The sequence below is a fragment of the Eurosta solidaginis genome, chromosome 4 (genome assembly GCF_040869045.1).
Source record: "Eurosta solidaginis isolate ZX-2024a chromosome 4, ASM4086904v1, whole genome shotgun sequence".
Lineage (NCBI taxonomy): Eukaryota > Metazoa > Arthropoda > Insecta > Diptera > Tephritidae > Eurosta > Eurosta solidaginis.
The window spans coordinates 247,939,242-247,957,035 of NC_090322.1; the positions used below are offsets into that span (position 1 = coordinate 247,939,242).

The window sequence follows — 17,794 nt, forward strand, 5'->3', positions numbered from 1 at the left end:
GATATAGCCCAAAACGTGGACCCGGGTACCCTTAGAATGTGTTTATACAATATGGATATCAAATGCAAGCTGTTGATGAGTGCTATAGTACAGGATAATTTTCATACCCCGGGGTGACTGGGGTCTGGAGATATAGGCCAAACGTGGGCCCGTGACCGCCTATACAATGTTTTTACATTGTGGGTATCAAATTGAAGCTGTTGAGGAGTGCTTTAGTACAGGGTAGTTTTCATACCTATTGGTGACTAGGGTCTCGATATATAGGCCAAAACATGGACCCTGATACCCCTAGAATGTGTGTGTATTATGGATATCAAATCAAAGCTGTTGCTGAGAGCTCTAAAGTTCATTGCGATACAGGGGCGGATACAGGTCTCCAGATGAGGGGGGGCGATCATGGCCGAAAGCTCAAAATCCATTTTTGCCATGGAAGTCAGTAATATAAATTAATGATTAACTTCAGAACACCATTTTGACATAATTACAAATAAACGTATCGAATTTATCTTTAAGCACTCAAATTAGCTCAACTAATTGAAAGAATTCGAACAAAAAACAATCAAGAAATGATTTTATACAGCTCAAAGGTAGAAACTAGTTCTTTCTGATAAGAGAGTTTCACTTGTGGCTTTAACTAAGTGGAGTTATTTTGAATCTATATCTATTGCAGCAATCAAAAAAGGAAAAAAAGAGATGAATAATTTGACTTCAGACCCCATTCTTGGAAACGAATGAACTTTTGTTTACAACGAATGAACTTTTGTTTACAATTGAATGAACAGACAGCTGATTTCGAGCCCCATTCCTGGAAACGAATTGAGAGAGAATAAAAGTTTCGTATCAGGTCATCAGTGGCTCTGATATTGCATAAATGAAACGACATATTAGGTGTGTTCCGGAACTTTTATAAAAAAAAAATGAAGTTGGTTGGTGATATGAAGAATTTTTTTATGTTTTGCAAGGTCACCATGTTTCAACTATTTTATTCACAAACCATGGCATATCTGCGGCAATAAGCGGAAAAAGCAAAACTCACTTATTTATTATTTACCTTTTTTCGCTAGACAAGCAGACAAAAGAAGATAAGAAATATTTCATTCAATCTCAATTTTACGGAAATCTAAAAAATTCATTTCAATTTCTGGCAAATTAAGCACGCCCAATATTTATTCAGGTAGGTCTGGGGGGGGGGGGGGGGAGGCCGATCGCCCCCCCCCCCCCCCCCCCCCCTTTATCCGCCATTGTTGCGATATTCGATTCAGTCGCATCAAGCTGGCAAAACTGATAAATATGCATGCGAAGCCGAAATAAAGACAAGAACTAATAATACCCACATACCTATTTACATACGTCCTATTCGATTTGTCTGGGACTGGGACTGAGACTCGGAATGGGACTTGAACAAAATACATACCACCCTCTGGGACTGGCAATAAGAGATGAAGAAGAATGAGAAAAAATTGTGACAAGAGAAAACAGAGAAGGAGACTGGGAAAGGGATAGAATGAGACGAAGATGGAGATAGATGAAGCGATAAATACGGAGGGAGGAGTGAATAAAAAGATTAGGAAAAAGTGTAGAGGGGTAGGGCAGAGTTAGACGGAAAAAAATTATTAAAATGTATGCAGATAGACCAAAGTTAGGGCAGAACAACGTCTGCCGGGTCTTCTAGTATAAAATAAAAATAGATCGGTACTTTTTAAGAGGAAACAAAGTTTCACGTTTTTTTGTGGTCTGCATGAGAAAGCTATGACCATGAATCACTTATCTGAAAAACTTAATAAATTGCAACAGGCTCCATTTTATGTCACAGTTACATTATATTACTCTTATGAAGGTTTTACTCTCGGCATTAGGGCTTAATCCTTATGTTTCGAATCAACACATCAATGTTCATCTCATAAACGAACCTAGTAGCCTAGCCTATCTATTCTTCTCTTTTAAATAATTTTGAAAGTGTCTGGCTCCATTTCATAGGATATCTCTGCATGCATACCTACAATAACAATAAAAAAAAGTGTGTGTAAACTATTGTACGCGCATGAGAAGTTATAATTCTTAAGCATAATTTAAAATGGCAGCTGTAAACCATTTATATACATAATATTCTAAATGTAATATGCAGAAAAGAACAGATTGCGATGGGAACTAAATATGGCATAATGATAACATGGCCCCGGGAGGATCCGACAAGTCCCCGAAATTACCGCCAAATTAACCCGGGTGAACCACGAAGAAGAGAGCTCCAGAAATGACCACATAAAGAACCCGCAGTGATCACCAAATGACCCTGGGAGTATTCTGACATAGTTTCTAAAGTTATCCTGGAGAAACTCCCTAAACTCATCACGAAATTACCCCCAAATGACCCCATTAGGACCACGAAAACATCCATGGACCGGATCATAGGGAGATTGGTGTTCGAAGCGTAGGTTCCACATTACAATTGAAATGATTACAGGTCTCATATGAGGACACATCGCACGCAGAACATACACTACGTACGTCCGAAGGTTTTGGAGAGAGTTATCGATGTTGATATTCCTTTGTCGGATGCAGATCCGGCTGCTCGAAATCACGTCCATTCCGACAGCACTAATAATCAATTCCGTTGCTCGGCATCACAGTCCATCCCGACAACGGATTTAATAATATATATACATATTTTATATGATAATTTTGCTCACTATGTATGCTTCTGTAATTTATTCTGTAATCCGTAATTATACTTAGTCTGATTAATTGTTAAATTTGTAGATAAATAAATAAATAATTAAATAAATAAATAAAAATAAATTAAGGTACTAACCCGACCATCTCTGGAACGATTTTGTATGACTCGCACCCGATAGATCCGTAAGGAACTTTGCGTCGTCAGAGCCTCGGCCATTAAAGAAACAAGGCTCGCCACGTTTAGGTGTGGTTGACAATTGTGTTGGAGAAGCTATAAATTGCGCTGCAACCCATTGAAGGGTTGCGCTGCACAAAGTCTTGAATCAATCTGGTATTTTAGTCGCCTCTTACGGCAAGCATACCAGCCGCAGGTATATTCTTAGCCTCCTAACCCGCTGGGGAATACATTCTTAACCATTAACGACATTAATACACAAGCTGATATGAAATGAAAATACGTACATACATATGTACATCCATACTTACCTATAAATGTACACCCGATGTTAAAAGCCCCGACTCATAAGCAGTTTTTACGTTTTACTCAATCGTATGCATTGTGAGTAGATTGCACGTTTTTTTTAGATTGAGCGACACTGGCGCCATCTGACGTGAAAAAGTAGCCAACTTGCAACTTTTGTTGCAAGCAAAACATAAGAATAAGAATTTATCATTTGTTTTGGCTAAGGGTGTTGGTACACTTTGCAAGTCAAATTATTTTTCTCACTCGTTGGTAACTTTTTCAACACTTTTCGCAATTAAAAACTGCAATATAACAATCGAATACGACACAAAATATGTTAGCAAGTATTTTTGTTGTATAGGGAGAATGTATAAACAGTGCTTGGGGAAATTTTATATATGAATGGTCAAGGCGTAATAAACTTCAATTGCCAAGTCTGAAGTTCCTTCATATTTACAAATGCAACATCTTGGTTGATTGTGGCGCTGTTATTGGAATGCATAAGCTTGTGTTAAACGCATCTATATGAAAAATGTCATTGTGCCGCGGACTTAAGATTGAGTTAAAGTCATCTACATATATGAAAAACTACTTATGTGACGGGGCTTTTAAGTACATGGAAATACTCGCACTTCAACTTAAACTGCGTGAACAGCTTAACGCTACAATGCACGATTGTTCAAAGTTTGCTGAATTATTTGTACAAGTTTCGAACAACATTAAATTACCTCGGGTGAGGGTCATAGAGAGACTTGAATAACAAATAATCATATTTTTTGACTTTTCGCAGGCTTTGCAGTGAATCTTTGAAGCAGTAACACAGTGTAGTGTTTGTTGAATAATATGTGTATTATTTGCAAATATTGTCATTACTTTATGTGAAAACTGTAACATTACCTTTAGCCCATACTCGATTGTAGCATTTTATGCAACTGATTTTTTCGTTTAATTTGGTAGTTTACTTTATTTGCCTTGCGTATTGGAAAGATTTTCATAGCCGTTTGAATTAAGACTAACCGAAAAAAGCTTCACTAATATATGGGCAGCTAAGCTGGACTAAACTGCAAACTCTACACTCAGAGAAAAAATCGTTCTAAAACGAACGAAACAAGTTCAAAATTAAGAGTATTCGTTGACAAAGGTCTGTTAAGTACGTTTTTTCTTAATTCGTGACCATGGTTGCATTCTTGCAGCGGCACTGCGCCATATTCTCCTGGGTTTGCTGCGTTTGCCGGAAAAGGATCTTTTTAGGACGGTCATACTTTTGTCAGTGTGTCACGTTTAAGGGATGGTTGCATCGGACGGGATGTTCTGGGTTAGACCCTAAAACCCGATGTCCTCGTAACTTTTATAAATCTGTTGAAGCTCCTTGCTGTTCGCATCCTAGGGCGTCGCGTAATCTGCGACTTAGCGCCTCCCCCACTACCCTCTAGCAGCCTTGCTGCTCAGCAAGCCACAAAAAGTACCCGCTGCTGCTCGCGCCCCATGGCGCCGCCAGCTCATACGGCCGCTCCTACCCATAACTACAATCTCTGTAGTAGAGTCGGTAGCAATGCCGAGCACCAGCCCCTGCCCCCATCTTCTTCTCTCCCTTTTTCCGGCACTAGCATTCGAGTAGATCAGGTAAACATACTCTTAGTCCCTACCACCTTTTGCAACGTTTACCAGCACAGAATATATATGTTTGCGACATCTGCCCAATGCAGTTTCTGCCTGGACGGAGCGACTTTCTGAGATGTTCTGGTCTCAACGACGGGAAACCCCCGACGGCGTTCATCGCGCCATGCTGCCAGGCCGCAAACCCAAGTACAAAGAGTACCCCAATGATTACCCAGGGACGTCCAGTCTCAGGGCCACAACATCACTTACCCCCAGAGTGACGACGTCTCCCCCGTTGCACTTCAGAATACTGCAGTTAAACTGTAATGGGTTAACTGGGAAGATCACGGAGATACTTGATTTCATGAAGCAGCATAACATCCGCATTACAGCGATCCAAGAGACCAAACTCACAGCAAGATCTGTTTTGCTATGGGTATAACGTCCACAGAAAAGATCGCGAGAGCGGATTGGGAGGCGGTCTCGCGTTTATCACCCTGACATCAGCGCACTACTCACTGGCGATAATTGCATTATCTTAGGCGATTTCAATGCCCACCACGATCTATGGCATTCTAACCTACAAGCGGACTGCAGGTGTGAGTTATTGGCGGACCAAATAGAAGAAACGACGTTCCGCACGGTAAACGGAGATTGCCCCACTCGTAAGGTAGGAAGCAGTCACAGTTCGCAGATTTATCCATCTGGCCACCTACCCATACTCCTTTCACTCGGTACAATGATACAAAAAATCTGAAATGGATGCATTTTTAGGATGGAAGTTCAATCAAACTTTGGAAACTACAAATTTTTAGTTAGAATTTCTATAAAAGTTATAAATATGAAATTTTATGACACATTAAATTTTAGAATGCTATCTAGTTGGAAGTACTCAAAAATGTCTCGCTAATTCAGAGAGGGTATTGAGGCCGCCGTGGTGTAGTGATACCGTACTTCGCCTACCACACCGAAGATCCTTGGTTCAGGCCCCGGGCAAAGCAACATCAAAATTTTCATACTTTATTTAAAACTCAGGCGAAATGACTCAAAAACTATCAATCTATAAATTAAAAAAAAAATGCATACATTTTTTTCAATTTGGATACAAAAAATTTAGCAAGTGGCAACGCTGGCTGCCATCATCTCACGCTTGTACTTTGTACTCAATTCCTTACCTGTACTAATCAGTAAGCCTTCGCCAAGCCATGGCTTGAAGAATTTATATTCCGATGATTTGTCAATATAAACATGGCTGCTCAATAATATTTCGACATCACGTGGATCATAAATGAAAACAACCAATTGTGGACCAATCCACATTTTTGCAATATTCTCGAACTCAGCACTCTTCCTGATGACAGTCTTAAAAACCGCTATGAAAGAAAAAAAAAGTTTATGTATTTTAATGAATGTATGTATGACTGTCATTTCTTAATTTATAATATTTACTAGAAGACCCGGCAGACGTTGTTCTGCCCTAAATTTGGCCTATCTGCATACATTTTAATGAGCTTTTTCCGTCTAACTCTGCCCTACCGCCCTCTTCACCTTTTCCTAATCCTTTTATTCACTACCCCTCCGTCTTTTTCGCTTCATCTATCTCCATCTTCGTTTCGTTCTATATCTTTCTCAGTCTCCTTCTCCTTCTCTCTTTTCTCTTCTCTCAAGTTCTTCTCATTCTTCTTCATCCCTTATTGCCTGTCCCAGAGGGTTGTATGTATTTTGTTCCAGTCCCAGTCCCAGTCCCACTCCGAGTCTCAGCCCCAGTCCGTCTCTGGTCTACTTCCCGGAAAAAAGGATCGTGAATACTAATATTACTAATATAGGCAAATTTATATACCAAATTTCAGGCAAATCAAATAGGACGTACATATGTAAATAGGTATGTTTGAACAAAATCGACCGACGCATCTCTTCAAACACCGGCGACCAATTAACACACATTTTAGCCTTTCTTTTAATATATATAGATTTTTATTTTTCACACTTCACTATAATATTAAAACGAAATGCAGACATTCGTTGCTTTTGAAATTCGGCTTAAAAATTGCACATGGAATCACTAAAGACTCTCCTGAATTAAAAAAAAATGCCTTAGTACCTGAAATCGCGTGCCCCTCAGAAACCGCGCCCCCCCCCCCCCCCCTCTCGCTGGCCCTGGTGATGTGCATATATATATATATGTATGTAAAGTTAAATAAGCACGTACACAAACTTATCCATACTTACTGAATTATTATTACGTATAAACAAATAAGAAAATTTGCAATAAAACAATATTGCGACTATAAACTGAGATATAACAAATCCTATCTCTCAAGTTAGATCAAACTACACGCGGGGTGCAAAACAAATTCAAAATCAGTTCAGTAATTTAGGATTCCATCGCGCCCAAAAAGTTTGTGACAAGTGTTTTTTATATATAAAGATAATTATAGATAGATAGATAAAAATAATGATTAACTGTGTTTTTGGATATACTATTTCCTTCAATTCCCCAAAGTATTTACTAAATTAAAATTTAAAATTAGGGGTTATTCCCTGCTAAGGAGTAATTGTTCTTTGGTTAGTTATTAAGCTACTAAAAAGAGCACGTTGCAAAAAACCTGTTCACAAAGGAACTGCCGAAATAAAAAGCGTAGCTTCAGAACGAGAAAATATAAAAAAGTATTAATGTGCGAAAGTATAAGTTTTTTGCAGCAGAAGGCAATTGGGTAAAATTTGTACTAAAACAAGCGTGGCTTTGGTCAAATCTAATCACTGTCATCATTTGGAATCCCACTGCCCGAAGCAGGCCCGCTCCCCGCCGGCACAGTACAGGAGATTCGTGGGTACTGTGGTTTCATCTAGCACAGTGGTTTTTCTTAATGTGGGGGAGTTCACTTTTGGTGAAGTTGACAATAAAGCATACTTAACTAAGTTATGCAGTCTCTTCTCCACTAAAGTTGGCAATAAAGCATTCTCTTTGGAGTAATGCGATCCCTTCAGCCTCCGAAGTAAACAATAAAGGAATCTCTTCGGAGAAATGCGGCATTCTTCATTGGAAAGTTGGTAATAAAGTTTTCCTTTGGTTCGCCCCCAGGGGTAAAGCAGCCTCATTACTTATTCTAACCTAAGTATACATTTTTCATTGATTCTTCTGTGGAAGGTCGAAGAAAAGGTGAAAACATCCTTAAGTTGAATGTAAATGGCGCACAAGTAGATGCTTTTCGTTTGTCGATAACAATTGATAACTGTAAAATAGGGTTTGTGCTCATTGTTCTTTTTCAAATGTTTTGAAACTGCGCTAGGTTATGCTGAATGGTTTGCATCGGAACTAAAGTTAATGTGATTAGTAGCTTTGGGATTGGTTTAATAGCGGTCAGTTCTACAGCGAAGGGTTGTAATCAAATCCCTTAATTGTGGATCAAGATTTCCTGGTGCCCGTAAAAGGTTGTTCAATTCCTTTAATACTTGTATTAAAACTGTTTTATGTATCTGATGAGCTAAAGCCTTAGAACATGATGCAGATAAATATTTATGCTAAGAAGAGAATAAAAATGGAACTCAAATTGCAACCGGATCCTATTATCCTTAAAATGGTAAGGAGTTTTGATAGACTCTGTATTTTACCATGCTATGACATTGTGATTGTACACCCGATTACAATCAAATTTGGTACGAATAATTCGGCTAGGGAGTATTTGAGCAGGGAACATGGACCTGATAATTGGGCATGATTAGCGATCCAATAAGATCGTCTCGTTTTGACACCGTGAGGTTGAGCCATACAGCAGGTACTCACGATTTAAAAGCAATGTACTAATTTCCGGAAGCAGGAAGGCTTTGAAGAACTTTACAAAGTATTACCGAAAGAGCTGTCGTCTGTTTCTCTCTGTTGGCGCATTGCTTAAATTTTTTCCAAAATATTTATTAAAATAGTTTTCACATTTCACCCTGTTGCGAAGATATGCCTCAAATAGCGCAAGGCGGAGAAAATGGTTCATGGTAGTCACAGGAAACGTGGCAAAGAGTGCTCAAGGCAGCACCGTTGCTGGGATATTTTTTGTAGTCTGATACCTAACTTATAGCTCTATCTCTTTTAAAACATATAACGCAAAGAAGGTTAGCTTTATATACTTCCGGGTTTTGTAAAACAGCCTCTACATCTGCGTCGCTAAAGTTATGGTACAGCATCTTTTGCAGTTGTCCGACTCTTTGCGTGGGGCGAAAGGGAGCATGGAATGCATGACCTAATATTTAAGCTAGAAAGGAATATATACTGTAAGTTGGTAATAAGCTCAACTGATTGAGTCTGAATGTTTGGCCGACTTCTTTGATGACTGGTGGTGATTCTGATTACTGCACCCATTTCATTTTTGATGGCCTCAGCCTGATTGATTTAATGTACTAAATTAAATTGTAGAAAGTATGTATAGTGCGGTTCTTAAAATTTTCAGTGAATATTACCAAGTTTATGAGAAATTCGGACGAGGTTCTTGATTGCAGCAACGAAAATGGAGATCTTTTCCTTGATTTTTATTGTGTCTCAATCCATTTGGGTCCTTTGGCAGCGGTGAGATTGCATTTTTCCTCTGAAGAGTTCAAGCTATTTATGAATTTGCTGTCCAATTTGTATGCGCTATGCATAGCATTCGACTAGCAATTCTATGAAGTTTTCGCTTATATAATTTGCAAAGACATGGGTTTTAGGTTTTTCGTGAAAAGTTATTGTTCTAATTACGATTTTTTGTTCACGAATTCAGTAACTCAAAATCTATCAGAAATAGAATTTTAAACGCACATTTAAGTGTATGCTTAGAAGTAAAGAGGGGCTAAATTTGAAAACTAATATATTCGACTTTTTTCTTACTAGAAGAAATCTGAAATTTATACGCGCCGTATAGCGTATGAAAAAAATTTTGAGATAGGGCATTTTTGAATTATCTCCTAAAAAGACGTTTCTGAAAAATATTATGAAAATGTGCCCCAGCTTAAAATATTTACTTCGTTGAGATTTCAAAAATTCTATCATTGATTTGAATGAGTGATACATACATATGAAAAAACAATGAAAAATTTAAACAAAGCCGTTTTAACGCTGGGCTTAAGCGCGTTTGAAATAAACCGTATAGACTTAGTTGGTTTTGAAGGAAAATTTATCTAGACTTAAGTAATTTTGAAAAGCGTATTATTAATTATTTAATATTCTCTTCATTTTTGTTTTATTCGATGGCTATTTTCATCCATTTTTCTTTAAACACTCTATTCAAGTGTTCAGCCATTGTGAATAAGACAAGTGAGATATCTTCGGCATAGACGTCAAAATTACAAATAGAACCGATCAACTGATTTTTAAAGTCACTATCGTGGCGTCATCCTGTATCTCATTCTATCACCCGCTGAAGATAGCTGGCCCTTTGCGCCGCCATATTGAACATCTTCTGATAGATTAGATATCACAATTATTTTGTCTACAATGCGTTCAGCTGCAGTGAGAGCGGTTAGAGCTGATTTGTACTTTTTTAATATTGTAACGAATTCTGTGGATTCCTGATTATTTTGCACCTTCTAATAACGTTCGAATCGCTGAACTGTCGAATAAATAACTCCAATATTCATGCATACGCAAAATGGTCTTTATTAGACTTCTTTGGGATTACTCCATAATTACACTAATACTTCACAACTAATACCGTGTTTAAATCAAACTGATTTCTGATTCCGCTGCTTGCGCTGCTTTTATACTCTCGGTTTTCTCGTTCACCCATTTCTCCTAAGGCCTATTAATTTCGCGAACAGTTGTATCTCATGCTTGATAACCAGCTATATACATGTATATTTGTATTTTGTGCTTTTCTACTAGCCATATGCGTGTGTATGTGTGAGTATCAACTTCTGCTCTTAGCTGATGACTACATATGTGTATGTGAGATATCCCTTCACTGCGAGCTACTGGTTATGTGTGTGGAATGTTCTTCGTTGCCTTGTACATATGTCAGTGTCGCTGCTTGATATGTATTGTTGTTACTAACGGCATAGTGATGTCAACATTCTTACTTACTTACTTACTTAATTGGCGCTTAACCGTCTAAACGGTTATGGCCGTCCAACAAGGCGCGCCAGTCGCTCCTTCGCTCCGCCAACCGACGCCAATTGGTCACACCAAGGGAGTTTAAATCGTTTTCCACCTGGTCCTTCCAACGGAGTGGGGGCCGCCCTCTACCTCTGCTTCCATAGGCGGGTTCCGATAGAAACACTTTCTTGGCCGGAGCATCATCTTTCATTCGCATAACATGGCCAAGCCAGCGCAGCCGCTGCGTTTTAATTCGCTGGACTATGTTGATGTCTGCGTATAGCTCGTACAGCTCATCATTAAATCTTCTTCGGTACTCGCCATCGCCAACGCGTAGAGGTCCATAAATCTTTCGAAGAACTTTTCTCTCGAACACTCCCAAAGCCGCTTCATCTGCTGTTGTCATGGTCCATGCTTCTGCCCCATATAGCAGGACGGGTACGATAAGTGACTTGTAGAGTATGATTTTCGTTCGCCGAGAGAGGACTTTACTTTTCAATTGCCTACCTAGTCCAAAGTAGCATTTATTGGCAAGATTGATTCTTCGCTGGATTTCAGTGCTGATGTTGTTGCTAGTGTTGATGCTGGTTCCCAAATAAACGAAGTCTTTTACTATTTCGAAATTATGGCTGCCAACAGTAGCGTGGTTGCCAAGGCGCATATGCGCTGACTCTTTGCTCGATGACAGCAGGTACTTAGTTTTGTCCTCATTCACCATCAAACCCATCTTTACCGCTTCTTTTTCCAGCTTGGAGTAAGCAGAACTAACAGCGCGGGTGTTTAGGCCGATGATATCAATGTCATCAGCATATGCCAGTAATTGCACGCTTTTATAGTATATTGTTCCAGTGCGGTTAAGTTCTGCAGCTAGTATAATTTTCTCCAGCTTCAAATTAAAGAAATCGCACGATAGGGGGTCACCCTGTCTGAAACCTCGTTTAGTTTCGAACGGCTCGGAGAGGTCCTTCCCAATTCTGACTGAGCTGATGGTGTTGCTCAACGTCATTTTGCACAGCCGTATAAGTTTTGCGGGGAAACCAAATTCAGGCATAGCGGCATATAGGCAGCTCCTTTTCGTGCTGTCGAAGGCGGCTTTAAAGTCGACGAAGAGGTGATGTGTGTCGATTCTCTTTTCACGGGTTTTTTCCAAGATTTGGCGCATTGTGAAAATCTGGTCGATGGTAGATTTACCAGGTCTGAAGCCGCACTGATAAGGTCCAATCAGCCGGTTCACGGTGGGCTTCAATCTTTCGCACAATACACTTGAAAGGACCTTATATGCGATATTAAGAAGGCTGATTCCACGATAGTTGGTGCATTTTGCAGTATCCCCCTTCTTGTGGACTGGGCAAAGAACACTTAGATTCCAACCGTCGGGCATGCTTTCGTCCGCCCATATTTTGCTAAGAAGCTGCTGCATGCGCCTTACGAACTCCTCGCCGCCTAACTTGAATAGCTCCGCAGGCAATCCATCAGCGCCCACGGCCTTGTTGTTTTTCAATCTGGTTATTGCTATTCTAACTTCGTCATAATCGGGCGGGGGGACATATATTCCATCATCATCGATTGCGGTATCGGGTTCTTCATCTCTGCGCGGTGAATTGCTGCCTCCATTTAGGAGAGCAGAGAAGTGTTCCCTCCATAATCTAAGCACTCTCTGGACATCAGTTACAAGGTCGCCGTTTTCATTCCTACAGGAGTTTGCCCCGGTCTTAAAACCTTCCGTCTGTCGCCGTATTTTTTGGTAGAATTTTCGGGCGTTATTCCTGGTGGCTAGCAGCTCAAGCTCCTCGCACTCACGCCTTTCTGCTTCTGCTTTTTTCTTCCTGAAAAGGCGTCTCGCTTCCCTTTTCAACTCACGATAGCGTTCACACTCCTCTTGTCGCGCTCGCTTTTAACGTAGCCCTGTAGGCAGCGTCTTTTCTTTCGGTTGCAACGCGGCATTCTTCATCATACCAGTTGTTTTTTCGTGGCCGCCGGTAACCAATTTTTTCCTCGGCGGCAGTATGAAGTGCTTTGGAGATATGCTCCCACTGCTCCTGTATTCCTTCAGGATGAGTTGTGCCCTCAGAGAGCAGGTGTGAGAGTCGAGTTGCGAAATCATTGGCAGTCTGTTGTGATTGAAGCTTTTCGACGTCTAGCTTTCCTTGTGTTTTTTGTTCCTTGTTTTTAGCCGCGTTGAGGCGGGTGCGGATTTTGGCTGCAACGAGATAATGGTCCGAATCGATGTTAGGTCCTCGGATCGTTCGCACATCTGAAACACTGGAGGCATGCCGTCCGTCTATCACAACGTGATCGATCTGATTGCGAGTATTTCGATCAGGAGACAGCCATGTAGCTTGATGTATCTTTTTATGCATGAACCTCGTGCTTGATATGACCATGTTTCGAGCACCGGCAAAGTCAATCAGCCTCAGTCCGTTAGGAGAAGTTTCATTGTGTAGGCTGAACTTTCCGACTGTAGGGCCAAAAACACCTTCTTTGCCCACCCTGGCGTTAAAGTCGCCAAGCACGACTTTTATATCATGACGGGGGCAGCGCTCGTATGTGCGTTCTAATTGTTCATAAAAAGTGTCTTTCACCTCATCGTCTTTCTCCTCTGTCGGCGCATGGGCGCAGATGAATGATATATTAAAAAATTTTGCTTTTATTTGAATAGCGGCGAGACGCTCGTCCACAGGCGTGAACGCCAGCACTTGGCGACAAAGTCTCTCTCCCACCACGAATCCGACGCCGAAACTGCGCTTATTCGCATGGCCACTCCAATATATGTCACAATTTTTGATCTTCTTTCTTCCTTGCTTCGTCCAACGCATTTCTTGGATGGCGGTGATGTCAGATTTTGCTTTGACGAGGACATCAACCAGCCGGGCATCTGCACCAATCCCATTCAGGGAGCGGACGTTCCAGGTGCATGCCCTCAATTCATTGTCCTTCAAACGTTTGCCATGGTCGTCATCAATAGAAGGTGTATTTATCCGAGGCTTGTTGTTATATTTCATTGGAGTATGGTTTTACGTGGCGGGTCCCAAGCCCAGCGCACAACCCGCTCAGCGGGGGTGAAAATATTACTTGGCACGTTTATATAGCGAGCCGCTTGCTCCAAGACAGACGCCCGCTTGCAGCCGCACCTAGAGGTGTACAGACGCTGCCGATGAAATCTCCCCCGGCTAGCCCTTAAACCGATTATGTCAGAGTGGCCTAGCCAGGTTGTCGCCTTCTCACATTAGCTCACCGCTAAACGGGTGTTTAGCGGCTACCCAGAGGATACTTGGCCGCAAGCGACCGGCAGTAGTGAGCTGCTTGAACCGCATGCAAAAGAATCGCTCTGGCCATTCCCAGGTGAATGGCGGTCAGAAGCTTTCCCCACTTTCGTGGACTTCTACACACGGCCCCACCCTCCGATGTCAACATTCGCCACAATATAATTTGATACATCAACTTCCGGCGCATTACGATTTTGACATTAGTCCATCGATTTACAAAAACAAAGTACATGGAACTTTTATTTATGTTTGTGGGTATGTCACCGTGCTGCCACCTTATATGGTTCCGCCATGGTTCAGCTCTAAAAAATTCGTAAGTTATTTCACAAAATACAATAACAGAGCTCACTGCGATTGTCTGAAATGGACTTAAGTAATTTTGATAGACAGGTACGGTAGGACTTATTAAGCTTTGAAATTAAGCTTTGAAAAAAATGGCTAATCTAGAATGCATTTTTTAGTCTAATCATTATGACTTCCTCGTATTTATTTATTTCAATATAAATATTTGTCCGGTCAGTATATACCGCAATAGCAATCTCGAAAAATGTCATATGTATACTTAGGCAGTTTTGATATGTATCTACTCATATATTGTTATAAAGGTATTCACTTAGAGCACAATTTGCCTGAGGAAGTCATTAACCTAGTTGGCCACGTCCAGCTTTAATCGAGGATTCTCTAGAACCGACACCATTTATTCGAGTCATGTTTAAAAAGTTGTGTGTCATCATCCGAGTAAGTATTATTCCGAAAAGAAAGTGCAAACTTTTAATTAACTATTTTTCGAAGTGTATTTGTCTGATCATTATGGGTAAAGCCCTATTAGAGAGTGTTGTGTATTCTGGTTTTTCTGTTAGCTTTTTCTCCCAAAGAGTTTTCATAGGTTTCGTTGTGTTGCGAATTGGAGAACAAGAGCACGATTAAAAAGGAAAGTAAATATTTGTTTCTAAAATCAGTTCAGATTCCACAAAATGATTATAGAAGTGGTAAATAATAATAAATTATGATACTTTTTTCTAACACTTTCTAACAATTAACATGAAACTGACACATCATACAAATTTTTTATTTACTTACATTAATTGTTTTATAATAAATTAACTATTGCACTTTATTTTAATGAATACAACAACAATTACACAACACACTAAATTTCAACGAAGACTTCGACAATATCAGCAGCGTCTACTCAGCTGTTATTAAGAGATGTAAATCAAAGTCATAGTGTACAAGTACAAGTGTGTTGACTTATCTGTCAAGCATTCTGACAGGCACTCGCTGGATTCGGCAGACCGAAAATGACAGCGAATTCAAAATGGATACCATTACCGAATGCGCCGAATGATTGAAAAAGTCGAGACGATTGGTGGACTTCGGAAAAACATAACGGGAACTTCTGAGTTGTCGTCGTTGGTTTGGTTGAAAACGGTAAAAAAGTGTTTTTTGCAAAAACGCAAAACAATGAAACAGGGTTTATGTAGGCGCAAAAGTGTTGCTGTGGTGCAAAATTTTTTCACATTATTTCGTGGCGGAAAAATTTCACATGGAATTATTCACTCTTGTTCCTGAGGGTTTTTTTTACTTTTCCTGACATGGCTCAATTATATGGTTGGCTGCCGTGGTCGTAAAAAAAAATTTTTTGTTAAATAATAATTTCACATCACTTTCAGGTATATGTTCAGTAAATGAATCTAGTTTAGCGCATTATTTCGCCACAACAACCAAGAATTTCGCTCCATTTCATTCGCCTAATACCGTTTTCCCACAGAACCTTAATCGAATCACAATTCTGTTTAATGAAATAATTAAGTTTCCCTTTTCATACAGGGCCTTTTGTTTCATTAAGCGAACATCTGTCAACAGCCCCAAAAAAATAATTCGTTTTTACAAAAAATGGTTAAAATTGAAAGCAGCCGTTTCCTTACCTATAAATACAGTCAAAATAAAATGCATGCGGAACTACCCATAGATGTTGCTCCTAACCAACTATGTGACTAATTTCGAAAAAGCCATATTATATTTTGCAGCAAATGCAGCGAAAATTAAATTTTGAATTTTTTCGTGTTTTTATATTTTTCGTAAATTATTGAAAATAATTTATTTTTAATTGTCATTTGTTACACTGACAATAAAAATCGACGTACCAAGCAAAGCCGACTTAATTTTTCACTCGACTAGGGATTCAATAAAGCAATAATGAGATAATTAAGAATTTGGAATTTGTATGGAAGATTGAGTTCAATTAGGGCTTTAATGTAGAAAACTTGACTAATTATTTCATTAAGCCTCTGTGTGAAATTGGAATTAGATTGTCAAATGTACTCGAAAAGTTTTGACAGCTTTGTACCTTAGTTGTATTAGTGCCGGAAATTTTCATTGGAATATTAGTTAAAAAAAAAAAAAAACAAAAAATAAATGTAAGGCGCGATAACCTCCGAGAGATTCAAGTTGCTTTTATACACATTGTTGCATTTTCAAGTATTTTTGAAAATCTTTAAAACGTTAGTGAAAGTTTTGCAAAAATAAATTGTAACCCGGGTAAAACTTAAGTTAAACTTTAAAAAATGTATTTATAATTATATAATTTATATTATAGACCTTTATTTACTTGCTATTTTTAAAGTCAGTTTCATGTTAATTGTTAGAAAGTGTTAGAAAAAAGTATCAAAATTTTAATATGTATATTATTTCTGCATATTTATCATTAAAGAAATCCCCAGAAGATGACGTGAAAAAATAACGTCGAAACGCGTCGGGAAAAAGCAACAACAACTGTTTTTAATTTTTGACCATATATGCTCAACCCAGCAAACACAAATATTATAAATTGGTCCATCTATAAACATAAAAAATAAAAAATTATACTAGCTGCAGAACTTAACCACTCTGGAACAATATACTATAAAAGCGTGCAATTACTGGCACATACTGATGACATTGATATTATGGACCTAAACACCCGCGCCGTTAGTTCTGCTTACTCCAAACTGGAAAAAGAAGCGGTAAAGATGGGTTTGATGGTGAATGCGGACAAAACGAAGTACCTGCTGCCATCGAGCAAAGAGTCAGCGCATATGCGCCTTGGCAACCACGCCACTGTTGGCAGCCGTAATTTCGAAATCGTAAAAGACTTCGTTTATTTGAGAACCCGCATCAACACTAACAACAACATCAGCTCTGTAGTCCAGCGAAGAATCAGTCTTGCCTATAAATGCTACTTTGGACTGGGTAGGCAATTGAAAAGTAAAGTCTTCTCTCGGCAAACAAAAATCATACTCTACAAGTCACTTATCGTTCCCGTCCTCCTATATGATGCAGACGCATGGACCATGACAAAATCAGATAAAGCGGCGCTGAGAGTGTTCGAGAGAAAAGTTCTTCGAAGAAGATTTAACGATGAGCTGTAGCATCTCTACACAGACATCAACATAGTCCAGCGAAATAAAACGCAGCGGCTGCGCTGGCTAATCCATGTTATGCGAATGAAAGATGACGCTCCGGCTAAGAAAGTGTTTCTATCGGAACCCGCTTATGGAAGCAGAGGTAGAGGGCGGCCCCACTACGCTGGAAGGACCAGGTGGAAAATGATTTAAACTCCCTTGGTGTGACCAATTGGCGCCGGTTGGCGGAAAGAAGAAGCGACTGGCGCGCCTTGTTGGACGGCCATAACCGTTTAAACGGTGAAGCGCCAATTAAGTAAGTAAGTAAATAATAATGTACTCTTATATATAGGAA

The 17,794-nt window shown here is 39.6% G+C and overlaps 1 protein-coding gene and 1 long non-coding RNA gene across 2 annotated transcripts in view; one reads left to right on the forward strand and one right to left on the reverse strand.

Annotated features, from left to right (window-relative positions):
- The window catches only part of Cyp4g15 (Cytochrome P450 4g15), a 168,422-nt gene that overhangs the window by 63,890 nt on the left and 86,738 nt on the right, over nucleotides 1-17,794 (reverse strand). The window contains exon 3 of the mRNA XM_067785534.1: nucleotides 5,911-6,108. Within this exon, the coding sequence (XP_067641635.1) occupies nucleotides 5,911-6,108 (198 nt within the window). The remainder of the gene's footprint in view (nucleotides 1-5,910; nucleotides 6,109-17,794) is intronic.
- LOC137251252 (uncharacterized) overlaps nucleotides 1-17,794 on the forward strand; it is an 87,199-nt gene that overhangs the window by 54,854 nt on the left and 14,551 nt on the right. The gene's annotated exons all lie outside the window — the stretch shown is intronic.